This window comes from Ambystoma mexicanum, chromosome 9 (genome assembly GCF_040938575.1).
Source record: "Ambystoma mexicanum isolate Mex_15411 chromosome 9, UKY_AmexF1_1, whole genome shotgun sequence".
Classification (NCBI taxonomy): Eukaryota; Metazoa; Chordata; class Amphibia; order Caudata; family Ambystomatidae; genus Ambystoma; species Ambystoma mexicanum.
This window is the reverse complement of record NC_090931.1, coordinates 1,432,752,030-1,432,765,710: the sequence shown is the minus strand read 5'-3', so window position 1 is coordinate 1,432,765,710 and position 13,681 is coordinate 1,432,752,030. Positions and strand designations below refer to the sequence as shown.

The 13,681-nt window shown below is 46.0% G+C and overlaps 1 protein-coding gene across 2 annotated transcripts in view; it reads right to left on the bottom strand.

The window, feature by feature from the left end:
* Positions 1-13,681, bottom strand: part of BCS1L (BCS1 homolog, ubiquinol-cytochrome c reductase complex chaperone) — a 184,311-nt gene that overhangs the window by 161,351 nt on the left and 9,279 nt on the right. For both annotated transcript variants that reach the window (XM_069616850.1, XM_069616851.1), the window contains exons 2-3: positions 9,718-10,111; positions 8,004-8,143 (exon numbers count right to left, since the gene is read on the bottom strand). In XM_069616850.1, the coding sequence (XP_069472951.1) occupies positions 8,004-8,143; positions 9,718-10,037 (460 nt within the window). In that variant the 5' untranslated portion in view covers positions 10,038-10,111. The remainder of the gene's footprint in view (positions 1-8,003; positions 8,144-9,717; positions 10,112-13,681) is intronic.

The window sequence follows — 13,681 nt, the reverse complement described above, 5'->3', positions numbered from 1 at the left end:
AGAACTTTTTTGTTCAAACTAAACATCCAACAATTCCTTTATTTCTCTATGCTGTATTAACAAAGTTCTTTTAACATTGAAGGATTTTCTGGTGCACTCCTCTACCAGAAACCCTCGTATGGGGTTTTTAGATCTCCTGGTATAATACCCTGCCAGGTATAATAATATTAATTTAGCATTTATATAGCGCTACGAACCCTCAGGCATCTGAGCGCTGCTTATTATTGCCCACGGTGTGTGGTGCTCATAATCGACCTCGGAAGGATGAAAGGCTAAGTTTGGCCCTGCCGGGATTCGAACCTGTGCTGGCAGGCTCTGCACTGGATGTCAAAGCGAGAGCTCTACTTGCTGTGCTATCTGACCGGCTAAGGTATTTTGGGAAGATAGGTATCTAAAATATTAGAGTCTTTATACAACTTCAAGTGCCTGGTGTATCTGCCTACCAAGACTTCTTGCATGCGCTTTTCAGATCCCCTTGTATACTTCCCTGCCAGCTATCTTGCAACAATGTTAGACTTTCTTTTACAACCTTGATGGATCGCCTGGTATACTCCTCTGCCATGAATCATTGTATGGGCTCTTCAGATCCCCTGCTATACTTTCCTACCAGGTATCTTCCCGGAATGTTAGAGTTCTTATACAGTTTCAAATGCCTGGTATTTTTGGCTGCCAGGACTTCTTTCATGGACTTTTTAGATCCCCTGGTATACTCCCCTGATGGGTATCTTGCCACAATGTTAGAATTTGTATACAACTTTGATGGACTGCCTGGTATACTCCTCTTCCAGGAATCCTTCTCTGGGATTTTGCAGATCCCCTGGTATACTCCCCTGCTATGTATCTTCCCCCAATTGTCAGCTGAATGGTGTAATCCTTTTGCCAGGACTTCTTATTGGTTTCACTTTCCTTGCCAATATGCTACAGCAGCGTCTACTTTGTTGTGTTCAATATATTTACCTAGGGTAACATTTGCTTCCGCTTTTTCCCACATTGACATCTCATGCATATGTAAATGTTTGGGATTTGTTGAGGCTTCCTACCTGCTTTCTCCTGCATGGTTCTCTCCCATTCTGCCTGACTATAATATAGGATATATTATGGAATTTATAACGCTCCTAAACCCAAGTGTTTCAAGGCACGACGAGGCAGGGAAACAGAGGGAGGACAAAAACAACAATCTTACTAGGCGTAGTGACATTGAGATTGCGCAAGTGCAGGAGAGAGGGGACGGGAGACGAGCCACGAAGGGAGGCAGGGGGGCAAGTGCCAGCCGCGGCATCACAAACAAGTAGTGCAGCAAACAGGTGGCAAATGTGAGTGTTAAAAGACAATAGGTGTCAATAAGTGTAGGTAAGGGGACTGTAGGGTTGCAGATACAGACCACAAGTGCAGGGGATGCCAGGAGGCAGTGAGGGAGTGCAACTTGGCGGGCAGGGACCTGGGCCCAAATTCAGTGGGTAGCCAGGTGACCAGTGCAGTGTCAGACAATAGATCAGCAGGGGAGAGGAAGAGAGAAGACAGAAGCAAAGAAGAAGGTTGCGAGGTGCTTCCGGAATCGGAGATGTTCTGCCCAAGTTTCAGAGAGGCGGGGAGGCTGTTCCAGAGGGAGGCACCAGACGAAGAAAGAGATCTGCCCCCAACTCGTTGCTTGGAGAAGCGACTGACCCTCAAGGAGCTGGAGGCGCAAAGAGCTTGAATTGGAAGATATTTCCGAAGAGAGAGTTGGAGGTATTGTGGTCCCAGGCCCAAGAAGGCCTTGTGGACAATACAGAGGGTCTTGAACTTGATCCTTGCTGCCAATGGAGACATTTCAGGGCTGGAGAGATACGATACCTGAGTTTGAGGCTAAGGACAAGTCTCACAGTCCTGTTCTGGATGAGTTGTAGAGTACGGAAAGTACAGGCAGGCAGATTTAGAAAGAGGCTGTTGCAGTAGTCCAGCCTAGAGAGAACCAGAGCTCTGGAGACAGTGAGCTTCTGGGGGAAGGTGAGGAAATGAAGAATACCGCTGCGGAGGTGCAGCTGATGGTTTGACTTCTTAGAGACATCAGAGATGTAAGGAGAGAAGGAGCGTGTGGAGTCGAAGATGATCCAGAGGTTCTTATACTCACAGGTGGGAGCAGAAAGAGGGCCCAGAGTGGCCAGCCAGAGAGCGACAGGAAAGGAAGGTGCAGGTGTGCTGATGAGGAGGATCTCCGTCTTACTGGCATTAAGGGTCTTACTGGCATTAAGGCAGAGATCATTAGTGGCACACCACTCGTGAGTTGTGGACAGACAATACGGGATGAGAGAGGGAGAGGAGGCGGCTGAGGGGAGCCTTAAAGTGAGCTGAGTGTCATCCGCATAGCACTGAAAGTTGGAGCAGAGAGCAGAAATGCGGTGGTCGAGAGGTGCCAGGTATTGGTTAAACAGCCAGGGAGAAAGGTTAGACCCTTGGGGAACACCACAGGTAGAGAGTGAGATAGAGGAAAGAGAATGTGCAGTGCGGATGCCATTTTTAAATGTCCCGCACAATGCAGGTTTAACAAAACAACTAGTTTGCATGTTAGGTTTTGGGTTTCTCTTAGTTTGCATCGACTACTCTCTCGGCTCAGCACTTGAGGCTTTATGGGAGCGGAGGTCCATAGTTGTTGGATTTCTAAAATGTGGATGTTCAAAGGTTTCATATAGAGAAACATTAGAAACAGGAGATGTTATATGTGTGTTGGGAATGTTTGAGGTAAAAAGGGAATTTTGTCTAGATTGACACAAAGGAGGGTTTTTTTATTTGTACAATGAGGGGGATCGTGGGGTGACAACAAGACATCAAGAACTTGGGTATTATAGGGTCATCAGGAAAGAGGGAGGAATACCGGGTCTCATTCGATGGGGTCACCACGTCTCCAGACAGCTGTCTCCTCCCATGTGATCCTCCCTCATATATCTGCCCACGGGGTCAGGATCAGATAGCGACTGCCGTACACTGCCCACACGGGAGGAGGTTACTTACAGAGAATCAGTGACGACTCCACCGGATTCATCACAAGGGTCTCAAGCCTTACTATGGGTACCTTATTTTGCCATAGAAATTTCAGCAGTAGCTTGTTAACTTTGTCAAAGATACCCTGCAATACCCCCTGTGGGGCGTGTTATATCACATAAACCAGCCTGGGAAGTGTGACCATCTTATAAAGTGCTGCCCTACCTAATAAGGTCAGGGTCAGCAAATTCCAGTGTTGGATATCAGACTCAAATCTCATATTGTTGGTGCTAGGTTCCATTGCTCGAACCGGGAGTTGTCCTTCTGAGCAAAGATTCCCATATACTGGAAACCCGTTGTCACAGTTTCCAATTTGGGCAGAGGTCTGTGTGACTCCTCCTCCCACGTAATCGGGTAGTAGATTGATTTTTCCGAATTAATCTGCAGTCCTGCATAACTTCTGAAATCTTCCATTATCTCCATCGCCCTTGGTATTGATGCTTCCGGATTCGTAAAGTACAGCAGAATACCATCTGCATAAAGAGAGATCCTTTCCTCTGACCCCCCACCCAACCACCTGTAACCTTGCAGTAGTTTGTCCTAAATCATTCCACTAACGGCTCCATCGCTATTGCAAACAACAGGGGGACAACGGGCATCCCAGTCTTGTACCCCTCTTTACATGGTCATTCAGCCCATTAACATTCTACGAGATGCATTTAATCATTCGTTCATCCATAGCCTTCAGTGAGGAACCACCTCGTAACACTGGGTACTTCTCAGTGGGCACACCTCCCTTTGTCTTGAGCTATCCCTTACACCTCCCTGTCCTCCCTCCAACAAGTATCCTAATTAGAGCCCTCTTCAAGGCCCCTGGTGCCCACTCCGTCCCTGCTGTGCGTTTGGGTCCCGCTTCTCTGCATCTCGGGCTCGCAGCAGTTCAGTACTATCTATCGTCTGTGATGAATCTAAGGATGTAATTGCTCCATTCCCTGGGAGGACCCTGCCTATGTGGTCAGGGGCTGGCAGCCGGTGCCTGATCCTGACCCTGGGGGCGGCGATATGAGGGAGGACCACCTGGGGAAATGACTCCCTGGGAGACCCGATGGCATCAGTGGAGGAACCCACATGCCACCTTTCTCCTTAAAGGATGCTTCCTCAGTCCCCCATGCCTTAACTGCATACTGTTACCCTCACTCCCCACCTCCATGTAAAGTCGGTGTATCCAAACTCGCACAAGGGAGAATATGCGGGCCACTGAGACGAAGATGATGCAGGAGTAGTGAAGATCACTTGCCAGGCAACTCGATATACATTTCCTCCAAGGGATCTAAAACCTTACTTAAAACCTAACTTACCCTCCAAAACTACTGAAAATACATCTTCAAACTCTGCATACAAGTCATCATACTGGTCATTTGAAACTACTGAGAACACCTTCCCAGACTCTGCCTACAAGTTATCACAAACTGACTTCCCTTCTTCTAAGGATGGAAGTACTGCCACAAGGAAGCTCAGACGAGTTATGAAGATCAGAATGTAAACCGTGCTCTAGTTGTTTTCTGAGAGCATATTGGCAGGCGGGAAATTTAAACAGAAAAGCGAGCTGACAGGAAGGAGCTGGCTGGAGAGGTCTAGTCCTCGCAATGCTGACTGAGGGACTGCTGGGCGAATGCGAGATCCGTGGAGCAAACCGCCTCATGGAATAAAACCAAAGGGGGCAGATTGCAGAGACCGGTATGCAGCAGGAACACCAACGGAGAAGAACGGCCTCTGGCATGCAGCGGTACCGAGGACCAGCCTCTGTACTGTTGGAGCCCAGGGGAGCGCGGAATAGGCAAGCGAGAGCCACGGGAAGGACAGGAACCATGAAGCAGAGATAGCAAGCCCAAAGGAAGGAACCGGGACACCAATGAGGCGCTGAAGGTTCACTGCTGCAGAAGCCATTCCGGCTACAGCAAACCGTTGAGTTCACCCGAGTGAAGAGGGAACACCAGGGTATTTCGGCAACGGGACCGAAAGCGAACAGAAGTAAATGAAGCAAATAAAAAGGAACAAAAAGTGCCATATTTCTTAAAAAACAGAGCAGAATAAATATAAGAAACTGTCAAGTTTGCAAGTGTGTACAATCTGCATATGAGAAAGCCCTGGCAGGAGAGTATACCAGGCATTGCAAGTCATACGTGTTTGTATATAATGAAAAGAAGTGTTTGCATAGGAGATAATACCGGCAGAAGAGTATGCCGGGTAAAAAAAATTGGCCAATTTATAGAACCAGTATAAAGCAGAGTGAAGAAAAATCCAGGGGAAGTGAACCACCCTCTGGAATTATGAACTTTTGTCCTCCTGGAACTTTTGTGTTGGAGTTAAGCATTTCCCTTTTTGAACATTTGTACACCTTCCAAGGCCAAAGACATTTCCCTTTTCACCTTATAGTTGAGTTTTAGAATGTGAGGGTCAGAATAGTACTTTGGGAACAGGACAGTGTTTGCTTTGGACACCTTGACAAAGGACCGACCCATTTGTTTTGTTTTAGGTAGGGTAAATACCTCTTACAGCAGGGACAGAGGTATTTTCCACACCCAATTTCGTTCAATAGAGGTTTATGGCCAAAACCATGAATCACCTGTGTCCGAATTTCATTCCTGCGCCTTCACACGTCCCTTCTTTCGTGACTGTAATTCTATAGTCTTCTTCAGCATGTCTGCTCAGTTCCTTGGTCTTCCAGCTTTTCTGTTTTACAACGTCTTTCCATCCCCCATTTTGTCCTCCACTTTTCTCACTCCTCCTGGAACGCGCTCCGCTAGCTGTTTGGATGCCTCTACCTTCCTACCAGTCCCAGGATTCCCCTGGGTCTCGAAATATCCAGTCCCGATCTGCCTGGATGACTCAGTTTGGCAGGAAAGGTCAACACATATTTAATGTTGTTAGTCCAGAGCTGCCTCTTCACTGCCTCGTATGACCGCCTTGCCCGTTGTACCTGCAGGGTGTAATCTGGGAATAACGAGACCTTTGCTTGGCTAACTTATATCGGTCCTCTATTCCTGGCGGTATGTAGAATAATGTCCATGTCGCTGCAGCTAAAGAGTTTGGCTACCATCGGCCTCGGCGGGGCCCCGGGCACAGAGGGGCGGTATTCCAGGGTCCCTATGTGCTCTTTCAACTGGGAAGACCCTAGTGAGGCCTTTCGGACACACTGTGTCCCGGATCCATTGATCGAGGAATAAATCCAAGGCTGTGCCCTCTATTTTTTCCGAAAACCCCACAATTCTTATATTCTCTTGGAAAGACCTCCCCTCTGCCTCCTAAGCCCTATTCTCCAACCAGTGGGTCTTGCACTGGAGGTCCTCTACCTCAGTTTGGAGTGTGCACACTTTGTCTTCTAACAGGCTTATCCTTTCTTCTGTATCACCCAATCTCGCTGAGATAGCCCGCAACTCCTGTCACAAAAGAGAAACGTCTGAGGCAACGTGTCCAATTGAATACTATTCTTGATTCTTGCACTGCTTTCAACACTGCCACAATGGAGGGTTTCTTATCCGGTCCTAGGCATGGTGCATTGTCACCATTGTCAATAGATCTCCCTCTTTTGCCATTTTCTTCTCCCCATGGTGTATTGTGAATTTGCCCATGGTAAGGTGCCTGGGGGGGCCATCCTGCAGCCAGACCTCTACCATATTAGGCCAGTGCTCACTATTGGGTGTGGGGGAGAGGGGATCAGAACAGACTTTTCAGACACTGCCACACACTATATCTGCTGTCAATGCCTCGTAGGGGCTGTGGCTCAGTTTCAGCCAATCCTTCCCCGTCTCGGGTTGATAGCACCCCTCTGTGGCACCTCTCACCCTCTACTATGATGGCAGATCCCCAAGCAAGCCCTCACCTTCAACTGGTGGTACAGGTTGTTTCGTCTCCACCCCTTCATTTCACTCCAAGCGGCACAAACCACCTCTTTATGAGTCCTCCTCTTGTGGGTTTGCTGTGTTCACAACAGTTGCTGGCGTGCCTCTTGAGGGGCCTCTTCTAGGGTTGCCTTTGTACTGCTTCTGTGTTCCCTTCCACGTGACCAGGCCTCCCACCAGGCTGCTCCCTCCGGTGCCGGTCACGGTGGGCGTGCAGGTCCTCACTGCTAGGGGGATCACCTTTCCCTTCGTCCCGTGTCCCTGGGGACTGCGTACGGTAGATGAGCCTCGTTGCTTGTCTCGCACACTTGGATGCTTCCTCTGGCCCTGTGCTGTGGCTCCGATGCCGGCATGCTCTTGTATACCCTCCACAGTGTATGGAGCCACACACACACACCCCCTTTGCTCTATGTTTAGCAGTGGGGAGGAGTCGGTTTGTTCCAGTTGGCCCCCTGGGTTCGGTAATACTTTCTGGACATCTAGGAGCTGGTGGAGGGGTCTCTTCTCCAACAGATCCACACCAGTATTTGCTTGTGGGTGTGTCTTTGCGGCCCCAGGCAGGCCCTCGATTGCTGTCTCTGCTTACACCGCCCTCTACATGACCTGATGCGGGACAAACAATGCCACAGGGCTTCCTCCACCAGCTAACAATCCTCTCAATCGTAGTCAGTAGTTGGTTCTGGAAAACTTTAACGGATGAGTTCCCAGTTGTGTTAGAGCTCATAACCTAGGCAACCATCTTGTGCGCTGCCCGCCAGCGCCTGCATTGTGTTAATTTTAAAAATACTTATATAATTCCTCTTTCTGATTTTTTACAGAACACAAGGGGATCCATTTTGGGCACAAAGTTACGTACATACAATCCAGTGTTAAAAGACAAGTCTTTTGACACTGGATCTCTGACAGCTTCATGACATGTACACAACTGCAATGGTGGTGCGTATGCAGACACTTTGAGGCCTGACAGCATCAAAGTCACTGGAAATGTCTAGAGAATATCTGAACGTGGATTCATGTTGGATTGATGAAGACGGGAGGTATTGGCACTTCTGTAACACATACTAGCACCAGTGAGCGGACGGAGATAGCACATGTCAGAGAGCACTCACTCACCAGCTTACACTCCATGATTAAACACTGTACCTTCCTGCAGGATGGTGAAGAAGATGTCACGGTTGGTGCCCATGGCAGTGAAAGTGACAGATTCCCATGGGGTGCCAGTGTGGAGATCAATCATCTGTTTCTCTCGGTTCCTTTCAATGCGGATCCATTTATTACGGTACCTGAAATGGGAGAGAGACACACATTATGGATGAGTACACAAATAGATGCAAAGAGTTCTGGGAACCAGGTGGTGAAGGTAGTCCAAACTCAACAGTGCAAAGGCAATAGAACAACTAAGCAGAAAATATCCCATCAACAGGGTACACGTTACATTACATGACACAACAGGGAGGCCAAGGCCATCTCCGTTTTATGCTGTTAGAGGATGCATCACCTGGTGCTTGGTGCCATCAAGCCTTTCTGCTCAGGTTTGGCAGAAGCAGCCATTAAAGGTGGTGCAGACTGCCTTTCCTCTCCCTACCGTGATACAGTGTTCAGTCAACAACAAGAAGGGTGAACATTTGGTGTTAGTAAATTACCACAAAGTAATTACAGTCGATGAATGAACGGGATACCATACAGATCATGGACACTGTTGCGAGCATTATGTCTTTTTTCTGTGCCTCCGTCACTCATTAGAGACACACTTTTTAGAAATCTGTATATTATTTCTTTTCCCATATTTCTATAGCACTCGTTAAGGCTTTGTCAGAGTGTTGCAGCTCACAGTTCAATTACTTGTACAAACTTAGCCTTGTTTGCACGACATCGCCAAAGGCACCCAGAATATCATAGCAGTTTAGTCACAGACAAAGACAAGACTTCTAAAAGCAACAGAAGAATAAAATGAAGTATGAGTTGAGCAAAGTGCCCTAGAGAGGTCTTTCACACACTGACCACAGAAAAATACAAGAAACACGCTTCTGAAAACATGCTGAACAAGGGTACAATCCTAAGGGATACCAGGAGGACGTATTAAAACAAAGCTTCCACAGGTTCCCTAAAAAATAGGCATTCTTTATGATTGAGAATACCAACAGAGTTTCTTTGAATGAGCCTAAAACTGGAGCTCTGTCCCAGGCAATTCAGTACTTAAATGAGAAAGACAGCCCTCATGATGGTTTTGTCGGCTGTTCTTACACTCTGACAATGTACATGTGCGTGTTTTGTTTGCTATGGCTAACATCTGTCCCCATTTTGTGGGGGCGGGGGAAATGAGGACTGAGATAAGAAGATAAGTCTTCCTCCAATGGCATAATGAAGGAATGTCCTAAGAAAGTGGGCAAGCAATTGGCAAGCATGGGCTGTCTGATTCAGTGCATTCACGCACAAACATCAAAGGAAATCTTACCTCATGCTAAATGTCATGATTACAGACGTATTAAAGAGATATTGTCCGAAAAGCTTTTTCTGAAATGGCTCTCCTCTCCGAGGCCGAAGAAAAGGTCACTAAAGGACAACGTTACAACAGTTTTCTATAAAAAAGGGATGTTATCAGCTTCAAGTTAACAACTGTAGTCTCTATCAAAACCCATTAAAGTGTGTACAATTTAAGATATTTCTGATAATCCGAGCCGAGAGCACCCATTTTTCTACATTTTTTTTTGCACTTTGTAAGGGCTGTGGAGGGAGTTACAATCTGTCTGCACGGAGGTGCTTTCTATACATGCTTTATGGAAATCCACAAATACTAAATCTAGTTCAAAAGCTGCTTTTAAAAAAAAAATCAAACAAATGAAAAATCTCATTTTACCAGATGAAATGGTTTCCAGGACTTGGGATGAAATCGAATTTTGTGAAGATGCGGCCACTCTCGTGCTGCAAGTAGGACGTTTCGACACTGAGGTGCTGGGTGCGCTTGGCATAGTGGGAAATCCAACTGAGAAGCCACTGATAACTCTTGTCCCGGCTAGGCACCTCCAGGGTGATCATGTACATTCTGCGGAAGGCAATCATTCCAAACTGGGCGCCCTTGCGGGCAAGGGCCAATGCGGTACCCACTCCCACTAGACCAAAGCCGGCCCCAAAGTAGGGATTGTCCTTTAAGGCCAAAACAAAATCGGAGAGGGCCATTTTCAAAGATGGTAACCATTAAACACCTTGTTCAGAGCAGCTCGGTCTCAGTTTTCAGCAGTATCTACATACACCTAAGAGGCAGAGATAAAAACAAAATTATACAGTTTTCTCTTAACTTTAATATTAAAGAACTTATTTTCTTCAATAGTTGTCAAAAGCAATGCAAATAGTAGCAGTAAAAGCCCACAAACGTATTTAATTACCTGTTTTAATGTATTGTTAGAGGATATTCATTTTGTTATTTAACTGTGCCCAATACTTACAAACAGAACAAAGCGTCCCTGTGTTTTTGACAAACGAGTGTGGTACCATGTCAACATAGTTACAGGATTTAGAGCAAAGTGGTCCATCAGTTGGGACCCCTTCCCCGACTGGGTAGGGGCAGTACTCAGTTCATGGAAGAACCATGAAGTAAACTGTTTGAATGCACAGCACATTTACAAATCACCAAGAAAATCTGCTTTTGATCTCCCAACCTTAAAATATGTTTAAATAACCCATTTAAATAAAATTCATTATCAATTATCCAACAAGGAGAACTCCCACAATAACCCTTTTTGTTACCCCCCTCCAAGCACATTACCCATCACACTCAATCTCAAATGCATTCAGAAAAAGGAGCAACACGTTTACAAACCAACAACAATCCCATTGCGTAATAATCTGAAATTTTAGTGAACAAGTATCATCATAAAGTATAATTTCATTATGCTATTTATTTATACTATTTATACTTTAAAAGTCAACATTTGAGATTTAAAAAAAAGGTTAGGTACATATATCTGGGAAACAAGGTAACTAGACTTAAATGTAAACTGAGTTTGAAAACTCAAACTTGTATAACACTGAGATACAGCAGTCCAGTCGTCGAGAGAACATGTCATTTTGGACAAAAGGATCACAATGGAAAATATGGTGGTGTGATAAAAGGCAGTTGTATAATTTAATAATTAAGCACATTTTTATATTGCACTTCATGGCAGATTCCTCCTAATTTGAAACAATGTGATAATAAGTGTTATCACTGCCTTTAATAAGCATATGTTATCCACCTGGTTGAATGGCCCTGCCTATCATACAAATGAAGAAAGATTTCTGTAGCAGACATTTAACTCGCTGTGCTAGCTTGCTGGAAAACAACATGCTGTCTTATGGAAAAGAAGTACGAAGGAAGGCAAAGAGAATTAGCAAGAGAAATGCCATGATGGGAGAGACTGTTTAATAGGGCAAGAAAACACTAGAGGTTTTCGACTTAATTACACCAGAGTACATCAGCATAGAGGGAGAAATGATGCAAGACCCTCCACTGGGGGAGAGGGTGCATGCTCCAGCGGCGGGAGAAAAGAGAAACCAGAGCTATTGGTGACAATTTTCATTACTGGACTGGGTCGAGAAATTGAGATTGCATGACTATGTAATGTCCGAGAAGAATACAAGTTAGAATGTTAACCGATACACCCAAGCATTTTATCACTAACACACTGACCACATCTGAAATCACACCCCCATGATTACGATAGAGCAAGATTAAGATCCAATACACATGTGTATCATTTCAGTACGACTCTGCGAACCTTTCCCCACTTTTGCGAGATGTGGGGTAATAATTATAATTGGTCATTTATAACGCACTTAATACCCAGAGGTTTCTAAGCGCAGGCCTGGGGATCGAACCTGTGTTGCGCTGTGTTGGTTTGCTTCCAAGGGGAGCACGTTGCCCCTGAGCTATCCTCCCGAAACAATGCTTCATCTTCACGGAGATGTGAAACATCCATTCTCATTTCAATGTTAAAGAACATTTTTAGCATCAGTAAGATGGTTAGCCGAATATGGATATAAGTCCCGATATAAGGAGACTTGTAAAATAACAGTTTTCTCTATCCTCAAGTATTTTATTTCAATTATGAAAGGGATCTTTATTTAAAGAAGAGCCCACTTGGACCTTCTGAAGGCCATACTCTGAGAAGACGAGAGAAAAGTAGTGCATGCAGCAATAATTGTAGTTCACAACTGATCAGGAAAAGCAAAGATTTCTGGTGCATGTTGGAAGACGAAGCATGGAAAAGAGTAGAAGCGGGGGTTGTAATGAAATGCTAGAGACTATGCGACAGCTGGACCACACTTTGTATGGGACTCAACTGTATACTATGGTGCATGGACCCGTAGGGCAACTGTATGTAGTTGGGGTTCTCTGCTATACTTTACATGTAGTGTACATGCATATGGTAGAGGCTATGTGACAGTTGGATGTTATTTATTGTGGGGCTCAACTGTATGCTAGGTGTCTAAGCAAAACAAAGAGGTGATGGCTGAAAGGTTTTGAATTCATCTTAAACCTCTAGCAATTGCTCTGGTCAACCCTCCAGACCATCGTTCTTCACCTGCCAAGTCATTACAGAAAGAGGAAAGACCATATGTCAGGCTCAGCCCCCCTAACCCCTCAAAGGGGCAGTCCAACCCGAACTGCCAGGTCACGTCCCTTCTGCACACGACCACAAACATCCCCAGACATATCTCGTCCTCATTGGGCATCATCAGTGAGGAGTAGCTTGAGTCTCTAGGCCCAGCAGGAACGGGACCCACGTCTGGGCGTACCCTTCACACTCAGGGTAACAAAGCAAAACAAAGAGGTGATGGCTGGAACGTTTAGAATTTATCTTAAACCTCTGGCAATTGCTCTGCACTGATGACGCCAAAACATGTCTGGGGATGCTGGTGGTCTCGTGCAGAAGGGATGTGACATAGCAGTTCGGGCTGGACTGCCCCTTTGGAGGTGGGACTGAGCCTGATTTTCATATGGTCTTTTCCCTTACTCTAATGGTTTGGCAGGTGAAGAACGATAGTCTGGAGGGCTGCCCAGAGCAATTGCCAGAGATTTAAGTTAATTCTAAATGGTCCAGTTATCACCTCTTTTGTTTTGTCACCCAGAGTGGGACGTGTATGCACAGGCGTGGTTCCCGTGCCTGCTGGGCCTAGAAACCCAAGCTACTCTTCACTGATGACGTCCAATGAGGCTGAAGAATGTCTGGGCATGCTTGTGGTCTCGTGCAGAAGGGATGTCACATAGCATTTCGGGCTGGACTGCCCCTTTGGGGTTGGCACAGAGCCTGATTTGCATATGGTCTTTCCCCTGTAATGGCTTGGTAGGTGAAGAACAATGGTCTGCAGGGTTGCTCAGAGCAATTGCCAAAGGTTTAAGATTAATAATCTTCCAGTCATCACCTCTTTTTGGTATGCTACGTGTCTAACAAATGTGACGATACATGGGTTCTTGTCACTTCTGTCGAGCTGGAGACCTTCCCTGTGAGGTTAGGGAGGTGAAGCCACTACCCAATATTCCATGTAGGGGTGTTGGAAAGCAGGACCTCACAGGGAGAGACTCCCCTCATGGAGATAAGGACTCCTGTTCCGTGAAGGAACTCCCTAAACCCTTTTCCCCTGGGACCAAGTCCTCATCAGATATTCATAACACTGTTAATGTAATGTCTCTGACCTTTGATTCACAAATTAATTTGACTAAAACCAAGGAGCGTCAAAGAAATCTGCAGAGTAACAACAGGTTGCCTTACCATAGTAGTGAGACATGTTGGCTCCAAGTAGGCATAACAATTATTGCAACAACAGTAAAGAAGGACTGTGAT